General features: G+C 43.6%; 1 protein-coding gene across 1 annotated transcript; it reads right to left on the bottom strand.

The window, feature by feature from the left end:
• Positions 1-291: 291 nt before the first annotated feature.
• Positions 292-21,993, bottom strand: LOC129853389 (protein phosphatase PTC7 homolog). The gene is made up of 6 exons (XM_055919381.1): positions 19,791-21,993; positions 14,197-14,376; positions 6,152-6,350; positions 4,813-4,936; positions 4,034-4,163; positions 292-3,794 (listed from the first exon to the last, which is right to left on the bottom strand). The coding sequence occupies exons 1-6, from the start codon at positions 19,990-19,992 to the stop codon at positions 3,736-3,738; spliced, it is 894 nt and encodes a 297-aa protein (XP_055775356.1). The 5' UTR covers positions 19,993-21,993; the 3' UTR covers positions 292-3,735.

The following is a 21,993-nucleotide window of genomic DNA, read 5'->3' as shown; positions in this document are numbered from 1 at the left end:
GCTGCCTGGCAGGAAGCGGTAGGGTTCCATGTGAAGAGAGAACAACTATGGAGAGATTCTCTATCAGAAACACATGATCATGTGTAGAAATATAGCCTACCTAGCTGGTATTACAATTGTAGCCTATTCTTGATGCTTGTGTGCTTTTGACCTACATGTGTTCATTATCTCAGGACATGTTCAGCCTACTGCACAAGTAAATATAACTTTCAGAGACAAGTGAGCAAACAATATTGACACAAGAAAAACCTATGACAAGGGTCTTCTGTTAAAGGAAAAGAACAAGGGTAATAAATACTATACTCTTTATTTAAGTATGACATCTTTGAAAACATGTTTAATAGAAACTGCCTCTGCATTGTTGAACTCTACAATCAAAATAAAGATACAAGCAGCTCTCATTGTAACAAACTTTGCTTTTTGAACTGAAGTCTAGAATTGGCCAACAGAACAAAACTGTCTGGTCAGGGCATTAGGCCAGTGGAGAGCCAGACATGGACATCATGGGGAAGCTAGCTTTGATATAGTGCCATCTGACAGGGAGGATTGCTTGTACTTTAAGGTTGGTGAGGTTATTGGCAACCTCTAGTGCCATAATGCTTACAAAAACATTTGTGTCATCCAGTGCAGATGCCTTTCAAGGTATTGTTAAGTGCTTTTGGTAATTTTTTAAATGATGAAACACCTGATAGCCAGTCTGTACCAGAATCAATATTAGTTTCCTAGTTAGGGGAGAGCCCTTGAAGCAGGACAGTAGCCTTCAGTGAGGGTGCACCATTACATCAACAAGAACAACACCAAGGGTACCTCAGATGATACACAGAATATGAAGGATTCTAAGATCATGTCATGCTTTTTCAACCCTTAATTAAGCTATTTTTTTTATTTTTTTCACATATGTCCCAGGTCGAAAAGCATTGAACACATTGAAAGGGAATTAGAGGTCTCCAATCAGATGGCGTAAAATAATTATTAAGACAGCAGGGCATGATGGGAAAAGTGTGAATCATATGGCTACTTGTCAGTTTCTGCTCTGTGTTCATTAGCTGTTTAAATCAACATGTGCATAGTACATGTTACTCTTAAAATGTTGCACACAAGTAATGTTGTAAATGCACAGTGCATTTGTCTGCAGCAACAATGAAAAATGAAATAAAAGTGACCTGATTATTATCACTTAATGAAATGTGCTATTGGAGCTTTACAGCAGGGACAACTGATGAGACAAGGAAATGCTGATTGTGAACAATTATGCCTAAAGCTAAATTGAAGCTGTGCGCAGTCCAGATTCCCACCAAACAAGTAAAAAAACATGGTCACCTGACCAACATCCACTGTGAGCTTTCAGATATGCTTTCTTTAACCTTGTGCGTAAATGGTCATTACCATTGCATCCCAGTGGATACTGAAGAAAGCTGTGTAGCCTAGATTTAAAAAAAAAACATCCATTCCACATGTATACAATATAAAAGCAGACAGACTAGAGGTTACTCTATCACACATAATAACCTTCCACATCACTTGCAGTCACACTCACACCCTTTGCATCACAGCAGGAGTGAGTACTTCCGGCGCCGACAGAAATGGCCGCCTCGCTTCGCGTTCCTAGGAAACTATGCACAAGCATTTCGCTACACTCGCATTAACATCTGCTAACCATGTGTATGTGACAAATCAAATTTGATATGTTTAACAGAAACATCAAGTCAAAATGTCCCATCCTTAGAAACAATTAACTTGGTCCATGTACAACCTAAACTGCACTCAAATGTATTTTATAAAGCCCATTTTGCAAGAGCAGTCGTCACAAAGTGCTATACAGATTCCCAGCCTAAAACCCCAAAGAGCAAGCAATGCAGATGTAGAAGCACAGTGGCTAGGAAAAACTCTCTAGAAAGGCAGGAACCACCTAGAGGAACCAGGCTCTGCTGGGTGTCGATTATAACCGTACATGGCCATTAATGCTAGATCGTTCTTAAAGACGTTTAAACGGTCATAGATGACCAGCAGAGTCAGATAACCACTTTGGTTATAAAAGGTACAACAGTATAACACCCTGTGAGTAAATATCAGTTGGCTTTTCATAGCAGAGCATTCAGAGGTTGAGAGTGAGAAAAAGAGTTTAAAACAGCAGGCCTGGGACAAAGTAGCACTTCGTGAACAGTCAGAAACTGACTGGTCTTCATACAACCCCTTAGATCAAACAACTTAAAATATCAGTCACTTGTCCAATAATCTACCAAAACATTTCAACAACATTCATTCACATCACAGACACATGTCCTTATGCCTACATAAAAATATTTGCCCTTCAATATCATTTTTTATTAATTTGATTTTTTTTTTTTTTTTTACCGTTATTTTACCAGGTAAGTTGACTGAGAACACGTTCTCATTTGCAGCAACGACCTGGGGAATAGTTACAGGGGAGAGGAGGGGGATGAATGAGCCAATTGTAAACTGGGGATTATTAGGTGACCATGATGGTTTGAGGGCCAGATTGGGAATTTAGCCAGGACACCGGGGTTAACACCCCTACTCTTACGATAAGTGCCATGGGATCTTTAATGACCTCAGAGTCAGGACACCCGTTTAACGTCCCATCCGAAAGACGGCACCCTTAATCTGAGTCAGTGAAAGTGATGTTTTTCAAGGCCTTATTATTCAGACTTGATGGTATATCTTAAGGATTCTCCTGCCTGTGAGTTTTATAACTTTATGCAGCTCACTCTACCAATCCCTGCTGGTGCCAGAGAGACTAAGGGATCCCCAAACCCAGTGACCTCTGCTACTAGATCACCAATATGTTGCTAGAGGGCAAGACACCTGACAGTCCTGCCTGCTCAGCTCAGAGCCTCCTCAGTCTCTCCAAGTGGACAAGAGTGATGAGTGCGTGGACAGTGGTGAGTGATATTGAACCTTGAAGATTTACTGTTTGTTAATAGTAGTGGATTCTTTGTGTTATACAAGTCCTTTGCTTATGTCACCATCTCATTATACAGTCAATATTATTATTGCTTGTGCTATTACTCCTTTTATTCTCATGCAATGTTTATTATTTACAGTATATTCATTCATCTCTCTTCTCTGTACAGAACCACATCCATCTCATGTCCTCTTGAACTAAAGTTCTCTATTGTGGATAACTCTGAGGTTGCCTTATTCCTCTAACCCGGGACAGGGGTCAGCGAGTCACGGACCAGTCTAACTGGAGAGCCGCTCTCTTTCAGTATAGTATTCTGATGTTACTTACTGTATCCAATCAACTTTTAACCGGCTACTACTGACCCCGTTTCTTAATCTCTACCTTCTGGGCTTTGTTTTACAGCCCAAAATAAGACTTATTCCTCATGTGAGAGCTTCATCTTCAACACTTCTACATCCTTTATCCCACTGAACAGGGATTAGGTCAAAGACAACTAGAGACTTTCCAAGATAGATACTTTGCAGCAGGTAGCCTAGCAGATGTGTCAGACAACCCTCTGCTTTATTCATCCATGTCTTCAGGCTATTAAAGATTAACACTCAGTTCTGATGGTGAAGTCAGTGCATGTATTGTCAGTGTTCCATCTGAGAGATGGGCCTGATTGAATCCTGGAGGAATGGTCTCAGGAGGGAAGCTCAGCCACCAACATCAGTCCTTAATCCCCACCAGCAGGAACCAAAGCAGTCTGACATCTTCAAGAGGCAGACAAGAGGAAACTCCTAATTCCCCTCATAGTCACCATACAGTCTCTAGTCTGTGTACTCTGCCACTATTGACAGCAACACAGTGATGTCATCTGGCTTTCCTCCTGTGGGAACGAGAAAGAGATGCAGTCAGGAGGATGAAAGCACTGAGTTTGGGAACAATCAAATGTATCATCCCTAATGGAAGGAAAACTATAACAAAACAAGGGATCAGTGACTGCTTATTCCTCTCTGGGTGTTATTCTCCCTGAAGCAGGGTAGGAATGGAGCCAATGGACTGAAATGAGGACTACCTTGGCTTTGTCTCCAATTTCCACTCACATGAAGAAGTGATAATCATTACCTCTTACATTCAGTCCATTGTCACAGGCAAACTGTGCGAAAGGTGACATGTAGTTGGGGTCGTATGCCAGAACATGGGCCTGCTCTGCAATGCTCCTGGCTGCCTGCTGGATACTCTCATAGTTGGTGTTCTGCAAAAAAATGGAGGATAGTGTGTTAATATTTTTGGAATGTCTCTTTCCTCCACTTCAATACTCTACTTACATTCAACCTTCCCAAGTTCTCTCACGTCACCCCGCTCCTCCGCTCTCTCCACTGGCTTCCAGTTGAAGCTCGCATCCGCTACAAGACCATGGTGCTTGCCTACGGAGCTGTGAGGGGAACGGCACCTCAATACCTCCAGGCTCTGATCAGGCCCTACACCCAAACAAGGGCACTGCGTTCATCCACCTCTGGCCTGCTCGCCTCCCTACCACTGAGGAAGTACAGTTCCCGCTCAGCCCAGTCAAAACTGTTCGCTGCTCTGGCCCCCCAATGGTGGAACAAACTCCCTCACGACGCCAGGACAGCGGAGTCAATCACCACCTTCCGGAGACACCTGAAACCCCACCTCTAAGGAATACCTAGGATAGGATAAAGTAATCCTTCTGACCCCCCTCTTAAAAGATCTAGATGCACTGTTGTAAAGTGGCTGTTCCACTGGATGTCATAAGGTGAATGCACCAATTTGTAAGTCGCTCTGGATAAGAGCGTCTGCTAAATGACTTAAATGTAAATGTAAATGTACTGTTAACATGTTTGTTGCACACAGGTACTGCAAGGATTTATGCGAGGGTGTACCTCGAGTTTTTTCAGCTCCTGTAGGATCATGTGTTCGGGCATGTTGTCGAAGAGGCCATCTGTGGCTGTGAGAATGATGTCCCCCAACTGGACGTCAAAGGAGGAGCTGTCAGCAGCATCAGGACTGAGGGGGCACAGAGACACTGAGTCAGTGTGGAAGTCTTACAAGAGCATATCAACACAATGTAGGGAAATAAGTCTTGCGGCGCATTAGTTACCTGTCATGATTATACAGTGCCTTGGAAAGCGGCCTTAATTCTCTGCCCCAGCCAGTCATGGCTGTCATTCAAACCATTTGTAACCCAGCAGTCTTTCCATCAAGGCTTTAGTAATACAGGTTTCAAAATAATCATGATTACAGTCACAGATTTAGCTCTAAATAAAACAATGAGCATCTTGTCTGCCCATCAAGGGCTAAAAATGCTGCCTCTAGCTCATGGAAAGTTGATCATTTCCAGCCCATATATACATACACACACACCACAAGGCCAGGTCAAATAGGTCACACGTTTGGACAAACTATGTTTATTCTGTATAGAGGTAAACAATGGATATCCTATGCACAACCAAGCCATATTATAACAGGTATGTTTAGGTTATGCTTGTGAATAGGTCTATTCTTATTCTACCTTGACAGTTCCAGTCCATGTGAGCAGCTCTAAATACGCGGCAGGTAGCCTAGCGGTTAGAGCGTTGGCACAGTAACCGAAGGGTCGCTAGTTCGAATCCCTGAGTCGACTAGGTGAAACATCTGTCAATGTGCCCTTGAGCAAGGCACTTAACCTAACTGCTCCAGGGCCGCCATTAATAACGGCAGACCCTGGCCGTGAGCCCACGGGGGGAGTTGGGATAAGCAAAAAAACATTTCCAATTCACACAGCATATAATGTGAAATAGGATAAAACACCCACCAAATTAAATAATCTCCCTGTTCTAGAACACAGAGGTCAGAAAGCCTGTGGGCCAGCAGACCTGGGGATTGGCTGCTGTGAGGAGGGCCCTTAGTCCACCCCTCTGTGTGATGACACTGAGCTGGCTGGGACAGTAGCAGGGATCCAACACCCACCCCACACTGGAGTATCCAGCGCAGCTGATGACATGCCACCGCAACACCAGTGATAGCAGCACATGGCCCCAGCCGCCCCTGGCCTGCATGCACACTGACTGTGGCAGTACTGACACTCAATAAAGCTGCAGCAACACTGGAAAACCAGGGAGCAGCTCAAGGGCTGAACCAATGCTGAGACTGAGGGGCTCTGCTTCAAAACCAAACCAATAAATAGCTACACAGCTTCTTTACAATACAAAATATGGCTTCGACAGAATCCACAGAACTGACCTGTCACTGAGCACAGCCCCCTCTGCCTCAGGCGGGGCGATAGAGAGCTGGAAGGGGGTGTTGAAGTAATGCTGCTGTTCATCGGAGCGGTGCACTACCTCTCCTCCCCGCACCACCAGGAAGCCAGAGTCTCCCAGGTTGGCTGTGTGCAGCCTGTGACTCTGCCGGTCCAGCACCACAATACAGGCCGTGCTGCTGCCTGGAGGGAAACGCACAATGATGAATATATGGGTGGTGTAATGGAGATTTTAATGTTTGTGCTGTTCTAATAACCAATTTCTGTGTTCATGCAAGTGGCTGACTGTACAAATCCTCACTATCAGTAGCTGCAATTTGCCCAGACCGTGTTTGAGAACGAACGAAATCTCAGTTTCAAGGGCTCAGCTTAGAGAGAAAGAAGCCTTGTGAGGTGTTGGTCTGTCACGTTTTGAAACAGTATTGGTCAGTCACATTTATATATTAAAAAAAAAAGTAACCTTTATTTAACTAGGCAACGGTAATGATTCATTAATTATGCAAAGTCATGCAAATATAACTTGTCTTATATACGGCTATATACAGGCAACTGCTGGGACTGCCCAGGTAGAGCTCCTGATTGACATGTGTATTGAGTTGGAACCTCTCCGACGCACTGACAAACAATAATTCATTTAAGATTGACTTCAGGTGTCCCTGTGTAAGAATTTCCACAACAGTGGCACGCCCTACATCCTGATTCTATCTGTATGTAACTAATGAAGTTGAATAGATAAATGAATTTCTTCCCAATTTCGTGGTATCCAATTGGTAGTTAGTCATGTCTCATCGCTGCAACTCCCGTGCGGACTTGGGAGAGGCGAAGGTCGAGAGCCGTTCGTCCTCCGAAACACAACCGCACTGCTTTGACACAATTGCCCACTTAACCCGGAAGCCAGCCGCACCAATGTGTCGGAGGAAACACCGTACATCTGGCATGCACTGCGCCCGGCCCGCCACAGGAGTCGCTAGGATGGGACAAGACAAGCACATCCCTGCCAGCCAAACTCTGCCCTAACCCGGGCGACACTGGGCCAGCCAAACCCTCCCCTAACCCGGGCGACACTGGGCCAGTTGTGCGCCGCCCCATCGGTCTCGGCGGGCTGCGACAAGGGCCTGGACTTGAACCCAGAATCTCTAGTGGCACAGCTAGCACTGCAATGCAGTGCCTTAGACCACTGTGCCACTCGGGAGGCCTTGGAAGGATAAAATTGAAGGAAACATAAAAGTACACCGAACCGGGCGAAAACATGGCTCTGTGTGCAGCCACACCCTGCTGATGAGTCATCTAGTTTGGACCACCAGAATGTGCTATGGGTGCTCCATTACAACCCCCTCACGATCTGATTCACTCCCGTTCTTGAATGTTTTTCCAATAGTAATACAATTACTGCTGGCCTCATGACCGCAATGGAAAAATACAATACAGACTTGTCTTCTACATGCGACATGGGATGAAAAAGTACAGACTACCGAGACAGACCGTTCTGGACTCCTTACGCAGTTCTTTCTCCCACATGTTTCTGCATGCTTCATTCTAGCAAAGCACTGATCAAGACAAGAGATTCTGGAGCTGAGTTGCAGGAATAGGCTACTACTAGTCTTTACATAGCAGCAAGAAAAATAGTAAGAGACATGCAGCAGCTCTCTGACTCATGATGCAAATATCCTATCTAAATAGCAGCGCCCCATGCCACTTAGTCTAACCACACAGACCGAAAATAACAGCCCATCCCATGACTGTTCCCTCTACTGCAGTGGTTCCAAAACAATTTGGGCCCACGGCATCATTTTGATATCTGAAAATTCTTACGATCCCAAATGTGAAAGGAACTTACTTAACAGCCAATATTAACTTTTTTATTATTTGGGGCTATGGTAGTCAATTGAAAAACATTCTAACCGTATTTCTGATTGTGATGGTGTGTTAAGACATACATTTAATATGGGGCTGTCAGACTAATTTTCAATTGACTATGTATCTTCTCACCACCACTAATGTGGCTTGATGCATGTCGCGTCTGAGGTTTTCAAAGTCAGGGGGCATGGCTGACAGCGCGCACATCATCTCTGCTGTAAAATCCAGCCTGGAACGATATTTGGTTTTAAGACGAGAGCACTGATGGTGCTTTCAAGACAACTGGGACCTCTGAAAAATACAAGGTCAAATCATGACGTTAGTGATCATGTCGGCTCTGGAAAGAGACCAGAGTTCACGAGTTGGAATTCCGAGTTGGATGACCTCAAAATGTTCCATTCGAAGCTAGTTAATTAAAATTTTTAAAAATGTATTCCCCCCAGAGTTCCCAGTTGTCTTGAATGCACTGAAGTTGGAGATTTCTGAGTTCCCAGTTGTTTTGAACGCTGCATTCATTCTCACAAGAGAGACAGCAGAGTATTCCCTTGGAGTAAGGAACCAAAACTCCTCCGTAGTGACCCGTGAATCCATTCGGTCACATGACAGCTCGATCAGCTGTTCGATTTCACTTACCAGCATGTCAACTGAGCCAGGATCACAACCAAACAGATTGGGAAGTAGGTTCCAAAGTGCTCTTCCAAGCGTTGGAGGTGAGCAGTCATTACTCAAGCGGGACACTTACTGATGCCGTTTTCTGTTAGAAACACGCACGAGGGAAGGGGGCATCATTCGCTTTTGAAAGACTCTTCAATAAGAATTCTTTCCTCTGAAACCACTGTTGATTCAGTCACTCATCTGTAGAATGTTTTTGTATTTCAGTTTCCTAAATATTCCTTCTAATTACACAGAAAGCCAAGGCTTTTTGTTTGTGAATGATTTCTTTATGAACTGTTGTCATTGTGAATGAACCATTCCTCTCTCAATACAATTTTTTCCCCCAACACACCCCCTTGATAACCACCAAGCCTCGGTGTGAAATAGAACATTATCATACTCTGATTGCAAAAATATTTGGAGATATGAGAACAGGCATGTGTGCAGTGGATGTGGTTTGATGTACATTGAACAAAAATATAACCACAACATGTAAGGAATTGGTCCCAGGTTTCATGAGCTGAAATAAGATTATTTTCCATACGCACAAAAAGCTTATTTCTCTCAAATGTTCTGCACAATTTTGTTTACATCCCTGTTAGTGAGCATTTCTCCTTTGCCAAGTTCATCATCCTGACAAGTGTGGCATATCATGAAGCCGATTAAACAGCATCATTACAGAGGTGCACCCTGTGCTGGGTACAATAAAAGGGCACTAAAAAAATGCACCGTTCTGTCACACAATGCCACAGATGTTTTGAGGTAGCGTACAATTGGCATGCTGACTGCAGGAATGTCCACCACAGCTTTTGCCAGAGAATGTAATGTTAATTTCTATACCATAAGCCACCTCCAACGTCGTTATAGAGAATTTGGCAGTACGTCAAACTGTGGGCCAGCAGTTTGCTGATGTCAACGTTGTGAACAGAGTGCCCCATGGTGGCGGTGTGGTTATGGTATGGGGAGACATAAGCTATGGACAAACACAATTGCATTTTATCAATGGCAATTTGAATACACGGATATAACGTGACGAGATCCTGAGGCCCATTGTTGTGCCATTCATCTGCCGCCATCACCTCATGTTTCAGCATGATAATGCACGGCCCCATGTCGCAAGGATCTGTACACTATTCCTGGAAGATGAAAATATCCCAGTTCTTCCATGGCCTGCAAACTCAGAGCATGTTTGGGATGCTCTGGATCGACGTGTACAACAGCGTATTCCAGTTCCCGCCAATATCCAGCAACTTCTCACAGCCATTGAAGAGGAGTGGGTCAACATTCCACAGGCCACAATCAACAGCCTGATCAAATCTATGCGAAGGAGATGTGACGCACTGCCTGAGGCAAATTGTCACACCAGATAGTGACTCGTTTTCTGATCCACGCCTCTACTTTTTTTTAAAAAGGTATCTGTGACCACCAGATATCTGTATTCCCAGTCATGTGAAATCCATAGATTATAGCCTAAATAATTTATTTCAATTGTCTGATTTCCATTTATGAACTCAGTACCGTCTTTGAAATTGTTGCATGTTGGGCTTATATTTTGTTCAGTATAGTTTACAATCAATTACCTGCTGCAGTATATCTCAGTTCTGTATCATACAATGCGTCCATATGGCAGAGGGATACAATGGATATCTTGCTGTCTGGTTGAATTACATATATTTTAGATTTGAATAATTTCTCATTTACACTACCGGTCAAAAGTTTTAGAACAGAGTTACATTTTTACTCATCTCTACATTGTAGAATAATAGTGAAGATGTGTTATTTCATAGTTTTTTTATATGAAATCATGTAGTAAGCAAAAAAGTGTTCAAATAGTTTCTTCAAAAAGCCACCCTTTGCCTTGATGGCAGCTTTGCACACACTTGGCACTCTCAACCAGCTTCATGAGGTAGTCACCTGGAATGCATTTCAATTAACAAGTGTGCATTGTGGCCTCCCGGGTGGCGCAGTAGTCTAGGGCACTGCATTGCAGTTTTAGCTGCGCCACCAGAGTCTCTGGGTTCGCGCCCAGGCTCTGTCGCAGCCGGCCGCGACCGGGAGGTCCGTGGGGCGACGCACAATTGGGCTAGCGTCGTCCGGGTTAGGGAGGATTTGGCCGGTAGGGATGTCCTTGTCTCATCGCGCTCCAGCGACTCCTGTGGCGGGCCGGGCGCAGTGCGCGCTAACCAAGGGGGCCAGGTGCACGGTGTTTCCTCCGACACATTGGTGCGGCTGGCTTCCGGGTTGGAGGCGCGCTGTGTTAAGAAGCAGTGCGGCTTGGTTGGGTTGTGCTTCGGAGGACGCGTGGCTTTCGACCTTCGTCTCTCCTGAGCCCGTACGGGAGTTGTAGCGATGAGACAAGATAGTAATTACTAGCGATTGGATACGACGAAAATTGGGGAGAAAATGGGATAAACATTTTTTTTTTTTTAAGTGTGCCTTGTTAAAAGTTAGTTTGTGGAATCTCTTTCCTTCTTAATGCATTTTGGCCAATCAGTTGTGTTGTGACAAAGTAGGGGGGGGGGTATACAGAAGAAAGGCCTATTTGGTAAAATACCAAGTCCATCTTACGGCAAGAACAGCTCAAATAAGCAAAGAGAAACGACATCCAATCATTACTTTATGACATGGTCAGTCAATGCAGAAAATTTTAAGAACTTTGAAAGTTTCTTCAAGCGCAGTCGCAAAAACCATCAAGCGCCATGATGAAACTGGCTCTCATGAGGACTGCCACAGGAATGGAAGACCCAGAGTTACCTCTGCTGCAGAGGATAAGTTCATTAGAGTTACCAGCTTCAGAAATGGCAGCCCAAATAAATGCTTCACAGAGTTGAAGTAACAGACATCAACTGTTCAGAGGAGACTGCGTGAATCAGGCCTTCATGGTCAAATTGCTGCAAGAAAACCACTACTAAAGGACACCAATAAGAAGAAGAGACTTGCTTGGGCCAAGAAACACGAGCAATGGACATTAGACCAGTGGAAATCTGTCCTTTAGTCTGATGAGTGCAAATTGGAGATTTTTGGTTCCAACCGCCGTGTCTTTGTGAGACGCGGTGTGGGTGAACGGATGATCTCCATATGGGTATTTCCCAGCGTAAAGCATGAAGGAGGTGGTGTTCTGGTGTGGGGGTGCTTGGTGACACAGTCTGTGATTTTCTTAGAATTCAAGGCACACTTAACCAACATGGCTACAACAGCATTCTGCAGCAATACGCCATCCCATCTGGTTTAGGCTTAGTGGAACTATACATTTTCTTTCAACAGGACAATGACCCAAAACACACCTCCAGGCTGTGTAAGGGCTATTTGACCAAGAAGGAGAGCAATGGAGTGCTGCATCAGATGACCTGGCATCCACAATCCCGACCTCAACCAAATGGAGATGGTTTGGGATGAGTCGGACAGCAGAGTGAAGGAAAAGCAGCCAACAAGTGCTCAGCATATGTGGGAACTCCTTCAAGACGGTTGGAAAAGAATTCCAGGTAAAGCTGGTTGAGAGAATGCCAAGCGTGTGCAAAGCTGTCAAGGCAAAGGGTGGCTATTTGAAGAAACTCAAATATATTTTGAAAATTTAAACACTTTTTTTGGTTACTACATGATTCCATATGTGTTACTTCATAGTTTTAACGTCTCCACTATTATTCTACAATGTAGAAAATAGTAAAAATAAAGGAAAACCTTTGCATGAGTAGGTGTTCTAAAACTTTTGACCGGTAGAGTATATTTAAGGTTAACCACAATGCAATGAGTTTGATATACAAAGACAATATGATAGATCTATCTATATTTTGTATATACACACTACCGTTCAAAAGTTTGGGGTCACTGTTTCCATGAAAACATACATGAAATGAGTTGCAAAATGAATAGGAAATATAGTCAAGACATTGACAAGGTTATAAATAATGATTTTTAATTGAAATAATAATTGTGTCCTTCAAACTTTGCTTTCGTCAAAGAATCCGCCATTTGCAGCCATTACAGCCTTGCAGACCTTTGGCATTCTAGCTGTCAATTTGTTGAGGTAATCTGAAGAGATTTCACCCTATCCTTCCTGAAGCATCTCCCAAAAGTTGGATTGGCACTTCTTACGGTCATGCTGTTCCCCCAACAGCTCAATAGGGTTGACATCCTGTGACTGTGCTGGCCACTCCATTATCGACAGAACACCAGCTGACTGCTTCTTCCCTAAAACGTTTTTGCATAGTTTGGAGCTGTGCTTTGGGTCATTGTTCTGTTGTAGGAGGAAATTGGCTCCAATTAAGTGCCGTCCACAGGGTATGGCATGGCATTGCAAAATGGAGTGATAGCCTTCCTTCTTCAAGATCCCTTTCACCTTGTACAAATTTCCCACGTTACCACCACCAAAGCACCTCCAGACCATCACATTGCCTCCACCATGCTTGACAGATGGCGTCAAGCACTCCTCCAGCATCTTTACATTTTTTCTGCTTCTCACAAATGTTCTTCTTTGTGATCCGAACATCTCAAACTTATATTCGTCTGTCCTTAACACTTTTTCCCAATCTTCCTCTGTCCAGTGTCTGTTCTTTTGCCCATCTTAATCTTTTATTAGCCAGTGTGAGCTTCCCGGAGTTGCCTCTTCACTGTTGACGTTGAGACTGGGGTTTAGCAGGTACTATTTAATGAAGCTGCCAGTTGAGGACTTGTAAGGTGTCGGTTTCTCAAACTAGACACTAATGTACTTGTCCTCTTGCTCAGTTGTGTAACGGGGCCTCCCACTCTTTCTATTCTGGTTAGAGCCAGTGTGCGCTGTTCTGTGAAGGGAGTAGTACACAGCGTTGTATGAGATCTTCAGTTTCTTGGCAATTTCTCACATGGAATAGCCTTCATTTCTCAGAACAAGAATAGACTTGACGAGTTTCAGAAGAAATTTCTTTGCTTCTGGCCATTTTGAGCCTGTAATCGAACCCACAAATACTGATGCGCCAGATACTCAACTGGTCTAAAGGGCAGTTTTATTGCTTCTTAAATCAAAACCGTTTTCAGCTCTGCTAACATAATTGCAAGTGTTTTCTAGTGATCAATTAGCTTTTTAAAATTATAAACTTGGATTAGCTAACACAACGTGCCATTGGAACACAGGAATGATGGTTGCTGATAATGGGCCTCTGTATGCCTATGTAGATATTCCATTTAAAAAATCTGCCGTTTCCAGCTAGCGCCACTAACAATGTCGACACTATTTCTGATCAATTTGATGTTATTTTAAAAGGATTTTTTTTGGTTGCTTTTCTTTCAAAAACAAGGACATTTCTAAGTGACCTCAAACTTTTGAACGGTAGTGTATGTTTTTTTTCTTCCGATTTTGGCAATTTTCCCATGACCCGACTTTCATATCAGGCGACCCCGCATAGGGCCGTGACCCCTAGTTTGGGAACCGCTGCTCTACTCTAAATGCCTATTCTAGTAAGCATGAGGCTGACAGTAGTGATTTATTTTTGCACCAGCCTCCAGGTTCACAATACAGTGATCCTAAAGGGCTGGCTTTACTCACCTAGCAGAGGCACTTTGTTCTGTAGGAGCTCGTAGTAGCTGCTTGTGAGGACGCCCACAGGGTTGCTTGGAACAAAGCGTCCCTCCTTTACCAGCCGCTCACACGTCTTCATCAGGGTCCCTGAAAACTGTGATGGGTCCACCCCGTAGTCTCTCCAACCCCCCACTCCATCTGCAACACCTAAGGAGACCACAAACAGTTTGGTTAAAAAGAGGATAACACAGGATAGGAAAGAATCAGGATTGGATTATGATTATTCTTAACACTCCTGACTAAGACATTCCCAGAAGACTACAGTTTCTTGGCTGAGACTTTTTCTACAAAGGATGAGGTCATATTGGTCGGAAACAAGTACTAGATGTTGTCACGCAGCTGTGACGGGAGAAACAATAGGCACATACACCAAAACAACACACAGCTTAACTGTGCTCAGAATTGTTTTTATTTTACCTTAATTTAACTAGGCAAGTCAGTTTAGAACAAATTCTTATTTACAATGACGGCCTAGGAACAGTGGGTTAACTGCCTTGTTCAGGGGCAGCACAACAGATATTTACCTCTTCAGCTCGGGGATACGATCTCGCAACCTTCCGGTTACTAGTCCAACCACTAGGCTACCTGCCGCCCCGATTGAGACAAGGGACACTTCAGATAAACATTTCTTTGACCTGCTTATTACGAATGTCAAATTGACAAACAGGCCTATTTCCTGGAATAATCTCCATTAATTATTTGGCCAGTCTGGTACATGAACAACTTTTACTGATAACTGGAAGTTAGACATTATCTGCAGTTGTCAAGTTACATTATCAACAAGACCCCACACTAGCTTGAGGTCACATTATCACACTTCATAAAAACATGAAACATTTGTTTTCTCTGGTATTTGAAATGTCCTTCTGTCTAAAGTGGGAGAAGTTAGTCTGGCAGTCCATGTTTTTCCTAGAAAGGCAATTCTATCCAGCCGCTTCCAGACACTATAAAATCCGCTCTTGCTGTGACCATACAAGGAGGGTCCTCCCTCACTCTCTCCCTGCCAACCTGAGGCTACCGGATGTGACAACGAGTAGACATGGCATGCCTCAACTTCCTCCCAAACCACACAGAACAACATCCTCAAGTGGATGGTGATTTTCTATCTAGTCAAGGCGGATTTTCTTGTTTTTGTTATAGCCGGGGCAATTCCACGGTAACGGAATTACGTGGAGACTCCGATGTCTTCCCTTTAAAATGTATGCCAAACTAAAACCAAAGTTCAACAACCAATACAACCCTATGCGCAATGACGACTTTGAACAATTGACAAAGTAAATTTAAAATAAAATTTAAAAAACATTTGCCGGAAAAAAAAACATTTAGCAAAACTTTAACAGATTTACAGTAAAATCCTCCTCAGTTTTATTCTGGTACCAAACATTGTATCTGCACAGTTCTTCCAGTAAATCTGTTTTTGTAAAAGTTTGTGGAAAAAAGTAGCCGAAGAACAACATCCCAACCGTGAAGCACGGGGGAGGCAGCATCATGTTGTGGGGGTGCTTTGCTGCAGGAGGGACTGGTGCACTTCACAAAATAAATGGCATCATGAGGTAAGAAAATTATGTGGATATATTGAAGCAACATCTCAAGACATCAGTCAGGAAGTTAAAGCTTGGTCGCAAATGGGTCTTCCAAATGGACAATGACCCAAAGCATACTTCCAAAGTTATAGCAAAATGGCTTAAGGACAACAAAGTCAAGATATTGGAGTGGCCATCACAAAGCCCTGACCTCAATCTTATAGAAGATTTGTGGGCAGAACTGAAAAAGTGTGTGCGAGCAAGGAGGCCTACAACCTAACTCAGTTACACCAGCTTTGTCTGGAGGAATGGGCCAAAATTCACCGAACTTATTGTGGGAAGCTTGTGGAAGACTACCCGAAACGTTTGACCCGAGTTAAACAATTTAAAAAGGCAATGCTACCAAATACTAATTGAGTGTATTCTTCTGACCCACTGGGAATGTGATGAAAGAAATAATTCTCTACTATTATTCTGACATTTCACATTCACAAAATAAAGTGGTGATCCTAACTGACCTAAGACAGGGAATTTTCACTCTGATTAAATGTATTTGGCTAAGGTGTATGTAAACTTACGACTTCAACAGAGAGATATACACACACACATTCCCCTAAAAAGGCGTCAGCATGCTTCAGCTCACCTGGTGCCTAGTCAAACTCTGCTAGCCGAACCGTAACGAGTGTGTTTGCATACTCCCTTAAAAAGACCTTTGCTTGAAAAATGAGGGGAAAAAGCAGCAATAGTACTGTTTGTCCATTTTGAGACACCATAGCAACTATATAATTCGTCAAAATAGTCAGAATTTGATTGGACGTTTTTGCCAAAAAGATCCTAGCCGCGCAATTTTACATCTAAGATGTTTGGTGCAGTATTTTTCAATGAAAACATATGCATGAAAACGAGTCGTCACTCGTTGAATGACAAATACTTTATTGAAGAATCCCCAATGTTGACCAATCAACGACGAAGAGGTGTAGACTTTGGTGCCAAACTTCAGCTTTATTTTGGCACTTACCTGTATATATGAATGTTTTGTAACATTGTTCTCCTGAGGTCCAGGACCAGTTAGGTACACCCTATATATTGTGACCTGGGGTAATGTGTGAATGAAAAACCAAATCTGTCTGAGATGGACTGGTTGTAGCCTACACAGTAAAAAAATAAACAAACAAGCAAGAGATAAAAAAAAGAAAGGACGCCCCCCATTCACGTCGCCGGGCTGTAGATGAGTGGTTTGATAGCTTAAAGTTCCTCGGTGTCCACATGACTAAGGATCTATCATGGACCGCACACAACACAGTTGTGAAGAGGGCATGACAACACCTCTTCCCCCAAGGAGGCTGAAAATTTTGGCATTGGTCTTCAAAAAAAGTTATACAGCTGCACCATTGAGAGCATCTTGACTGGCTGCATCACCGCTTGGTATGGCAACCGCTTGGCATCCGACCACAAGGCGCTACAGAGGGTAGTGCGTACAGCCCAGTAAATCACTGGGGCTGAGTTCCCTGCCATCCAGGACCTCTATGCCAGGATGTGTCAAAGGAAAGCCGTAAAAATGGTTAGACTCCAGCCACCCAAGTCATACTGTTCTCTCTTCTACCGCAAGGCAAGTGCTACTAAGGCACAAAGTCTGGAACCAACAGCACCCTGAACAGATTCTACCTGCTAAATAGTTTAAAAGTTTACCAAATAGCTACCCGGACTATTCTTTTTATTTCCTTTATTCATCACATACGCTGCTGCTACTGTTTATTATCCATCATGTTGCCTAGTCACTATTCCTACTTATACACCGAGTGTACAAAACATTAAGAACACCTTCCTACTATTGAGTTGCACCCAGAACAGCCTCAATTTGTCTGGGCATAGACTCTAAAAGGTGTCAAAAGCATTCCACAGGGATGCTGGCCCATGTTGACCCCAATGCTACCCACAGTTGAGCCAAGTTTGCTGGATGTCATTTGGGTGGTGGACTATTCTTGATACACACGGGAAACTTGAGTTTGAAAAACCCAGCAACGTTTCAATTCTTAGACACACTCAAACCGGTGCACCTGGCACCACACCCTTCAAAGGCAGTTAAATATTTAATCTTGCCCCGTCACCCTCTGAATGGCACATACAATCCACGTCTCAAGCAATAGGCTTAAAAATCATTAATTAACCCGTCTCCTCCCCTTCATCTACACTGATTGAGGTGGATTTAACAGGCGATATCAATAAGGGATCATAGCTTTCATCTGGTCAGTCTCCAGGCTCTTTCCAGGTGTTCCCAATGTTTTGTACACTCAATGTGTGTACATATAGTGCATTCGGAAAGTATTCAGACATCTTGACTTTTTCCACATTTTATTACGTTACTGCCTTATTCTAAAATTTATTACTTTTTTTTTTTTTTTTATCCTCAATCTACACACAATACCCCATTATTCAAGCAAAAACAGGTCTAGATTTTTTTTGCAAATTTATAAAAAAAAATAGCTTATTTACATAGGTATTTAGACCCTTTGCTATGAGACTCGAAATTGAGCTCAGGTGCATCCTGTTTCCATTGATCATCCTTGAGATGTTGCCACAAGTTGATTGGAGTCCACCTGTGGTAAATTCAATTGATCGGACATGATTTGGAAAGGCACGCCTGTCTATATAAGGTCCCACAGCTGACAGTGCATGTCAGAGCAAAAACCAAGCCATGAGGTCGAAGAAATTGTCCGTAGAGCTCTGAGACAAGATTGCATCGAGGTACTGATCTGGATTGCGTCGAGGTACAGATCTTGGTCAGGGAGGTGACCAAGTACCAGATGGTCACTGACAGAGCTCCAGAGTTCCTCTGTGGAGATGGGAGAACCTTCCAGAAGGACAACCATCACTGCAGTACTCCGCCAATCAGGCATTTATGGTATGAGTGGCCAGAGACTGGTTAGGATCTATGGAAAGATGAATGGAGCAAAGTACAGAGATCCTTGATGAAAACCTGCTCCAGAGCGCTCAGGACCTCAGACTGGGGTGACGGTTCACCGTCCAATAGGACAACGACCCTAAGCACACAGCCAAGACAACGCAGGAGTGGCTTCGGGATAAGTCTCTGAATGTCCTAGAGTGGCCTAGCCAGAGCCCAGACTTGACCCCGATCGAATATCTTTGGAGAGATCACAAAAAAGCTGTGCAGCGACATTCCCAATCCAACCTGACAGAGCTTGAGAAGATCTACAGAGAATAATGGGAGAAACTCCAAATACAGGTGTGCCAAGCTTGTAGCGTCATACCCAATAAGTCTCGGGACTGTAATCGCTGCAAAAGGTGTTGTGTAGACAAAGGATTTATTTATTTTATCCATTTTAGAATAAGGCTGTAACGTAACAAAATGTGGAAAAAGTCAAGGGGTCTGAATACTTTCCGAATGCACTGTATCTACCTCAATTACCTCGAACATTGAATCGGTACTTTATATAGCCATGTTAGCGTTACTCATTGTGTATTTATTATTTTTCTCTTTGTATTATTGGGACGGGCCAGTAAGTAAGCATTTCACTGTTAGTCTACACCTGTTGTTTACAAAGCATGTCACATAACATTTTATTTGAAGTTCTAAACAATTGCCAATACTCTCCATCTGTCTAATCTATTTCTTAATGTGTACATAATGGTTATGGCTGCCCCCCTATCATTACAACTCTGAAACTACTACAGGCAGCTCTGACTTCCAGGACCCCTCAAAGGGGACCAGAACAAGGCTGATACTAATGAGATGGCAATGATAGTAGATTAAAAAATGTACTGCTTACTGGGTTATTGGCTTGAAGCAGTACTTTATTTTCTTAGCTTGAAGCTAAGCGAATAGCTGTTAACGCATTGGTCATTACAATAACAAGTTTAGTGTCCCTGATTTTTTTTAATTGTTTGACAATATGCAACACTAAGGTTAAACTAGCTAGCAAATGTGCACTGTCTGGCCTGTTAGCTAGCTACCAAGCTAAACAACCTGACAGGTTACATCATCACGTTACAGAATAGTTGTCAATGTAATTTACTCACCCAAAACATCGGCAGATCTATGTCGGGCAATAAAGCAAGCGTCGTCGCCATAGCACATCCCTTTCTTCAAGATACCTTTTCGAAAATCCTTCCCAAAACCGCATCTTGCCGTTACCAGGCTGTAGTCACCGCTATCCGTTTGAGAGAGTCCGCCAATAACAGCTCTGGCAACAAGTCTACCGTACGAAAGTACCGAGAACATCACATACACACCAGCTCCTACTAAAGCGCCAAGCTAGCTAGTTTAGCGCCGATGTAACCACACAATATTGTCTTGCTAGCTTTCTACGGTGATGCTTGGACTAGTCAGCTAGATAGCCTTACAATAACATTAGCCACGCACGAGCTGATATGATAACGCCCCCAGACGAGACGTGTATTCTTTAGTCTGAAGAGTTCTTTCAAATTTAGTGACGACAGTGCCGTAATTCGACGGCGATCACACATCCAGATCCCAAGAGAACTCCAAGTTTGTCATAGCCATCGTGCCTGTAGAACAGCCCATATTATACACATCTGCGACTGGGGGAGCGAGCCAGAGTGATTTACTCTGTAGTGGTCTTGTGACTGCTGACGTCCATCCCTAATTAGAATCCAGGCCGAATCACATCCAGCCGTGATTGGGAGTCCCATAGGGCGGCGCACAATTGGTCCAGCGCCGCTGGGGTAGGACGCAATTGTAAATAAGAATGTGTTCTTAACTGACTCGCCTTGTTAAAGGTTAAATAAAAAATATAATGCCAACAACCTGAAAGGATGGGACATCACCACTTAACACACCCTGTAACTCTTCGGATGTCAAGTCTCGCACATCCAAATACCTTTCTGCAGCTATCACCACAACCTCAGTTTTCTGCGATTTACGTTCCATCCCTGCAGTATAGTTGATAAACATTGCTATAAATGCTAAAAATCCACTCTTACTGAAACATATCTCTTGTTGGCCTAACCCTCTTTACTGGTACATATCTACTACTCACACCACCCCTCTCAGGATCCCTCCCCCTTGACCCATCTTCACTGCCTCAGCACATGACAATTTATGCACTACTCTAAATCCTGCAAACCTCAACCTGCCTCTCTCGCATATGACATTTCTGATCCCCTGCCCCATGGGCACCCATACAATTAACACATACCACTACTTTCTCCAATGCTACACATTCCTTTGTCTCATGCCCTTCAGCACACTTATCACACCTAGGAACCTCCCTCCTACACACTGCTGCCATATGCCCATAAGCTTGACACCTGTAATAACGTAATCTTTTCGGTACAAAAACTCTTACGGGATAACTTATATATCCTAACATCACTTTGTCAGGCAGACTCAACATCAAAACTCAAAAGAACAGATAAGGACTTCTGTTTCACCACCGTCTGTGTCGCACCAAAAGACAAGCATCGCAAACACCAGGAATCTTCCCCTTCAGTTGGTCAACTTTTACTACCCCAGTAATCGCTCCTTTCAAAGGCGCCCTTTTCTTGAGAGCAAAACAATTCACATTTATTGCCCCCATTCGTTTTACACCGAGCGCCTTCTCCCTCTGACCAGCAAACATACAATTATCACAAGATGGTTACCCTCACTTATTCCACAGCACCCAACTATGTTTTCACCCACCCTGAAACCACAAATGGATCAGCCAAAAAGCAAGGGTCCACTTTCTCCAAAAACGTCACTCCTACTATCACATACTCAGCTTTATCCTGACCCTCGGTGCAAGCCTCTGGCTCCGAGAACTTTACCACACCTACCACCTCCAATACTTCGCCCTCATTAATTTCCATGTAACGTTATCCTCCGGTCTTCCTCTCACTCTGCTTACAATTGCTACCATTTTCTTTAATAAACCATCTCCCTTTTTCCCGGCTATTTTAACCGACTCAAGCTCACCATCTTCCCCCCCCTCTCTCTCGTAGACCTCCTCTGCCTCTCTCTTTCCCTCCACTACTCCTCCGTATTCCAAGTATACGTCTCCTTATGATAATACTGCACTTCCCCTGACATTATATTGTTCTTGCTTTCTCAAGGAAGCCATTTAACCGGCTTTCACAATCTCCGTACAATCAGCACGAACCTCTCGGGATGTAGCGCTAAACAGTGCATCCCACTTATAATGCAGCTGCTGATGTTATTCTTTATCAAACGCTATCGCGGCACTTTTCAATTTCAAACAAGTACGCTCCCCGGCTTCCTTCT

The sequence above is a fragment of the Salvelinus fontinalis genome, chromosome 4 (genome assembly GCF_029448725.1).
Source record: "Salvelinus fontinalis isolate EN_2023a chromosome 4, ASM2944872v1, whole genome shotgun sequence".
NCBI lineage: Eukaryota > Metazoa > Chordata > Actinopteri > Salmoniformes > Salmonidae > Salvelinus > Salvelinus fontinalis.
The sequence above is the reverse complement of the archived record's forward strand: the minus strand, read 5'-3'. Positions and strand labels throughout refer to the sequence as shown.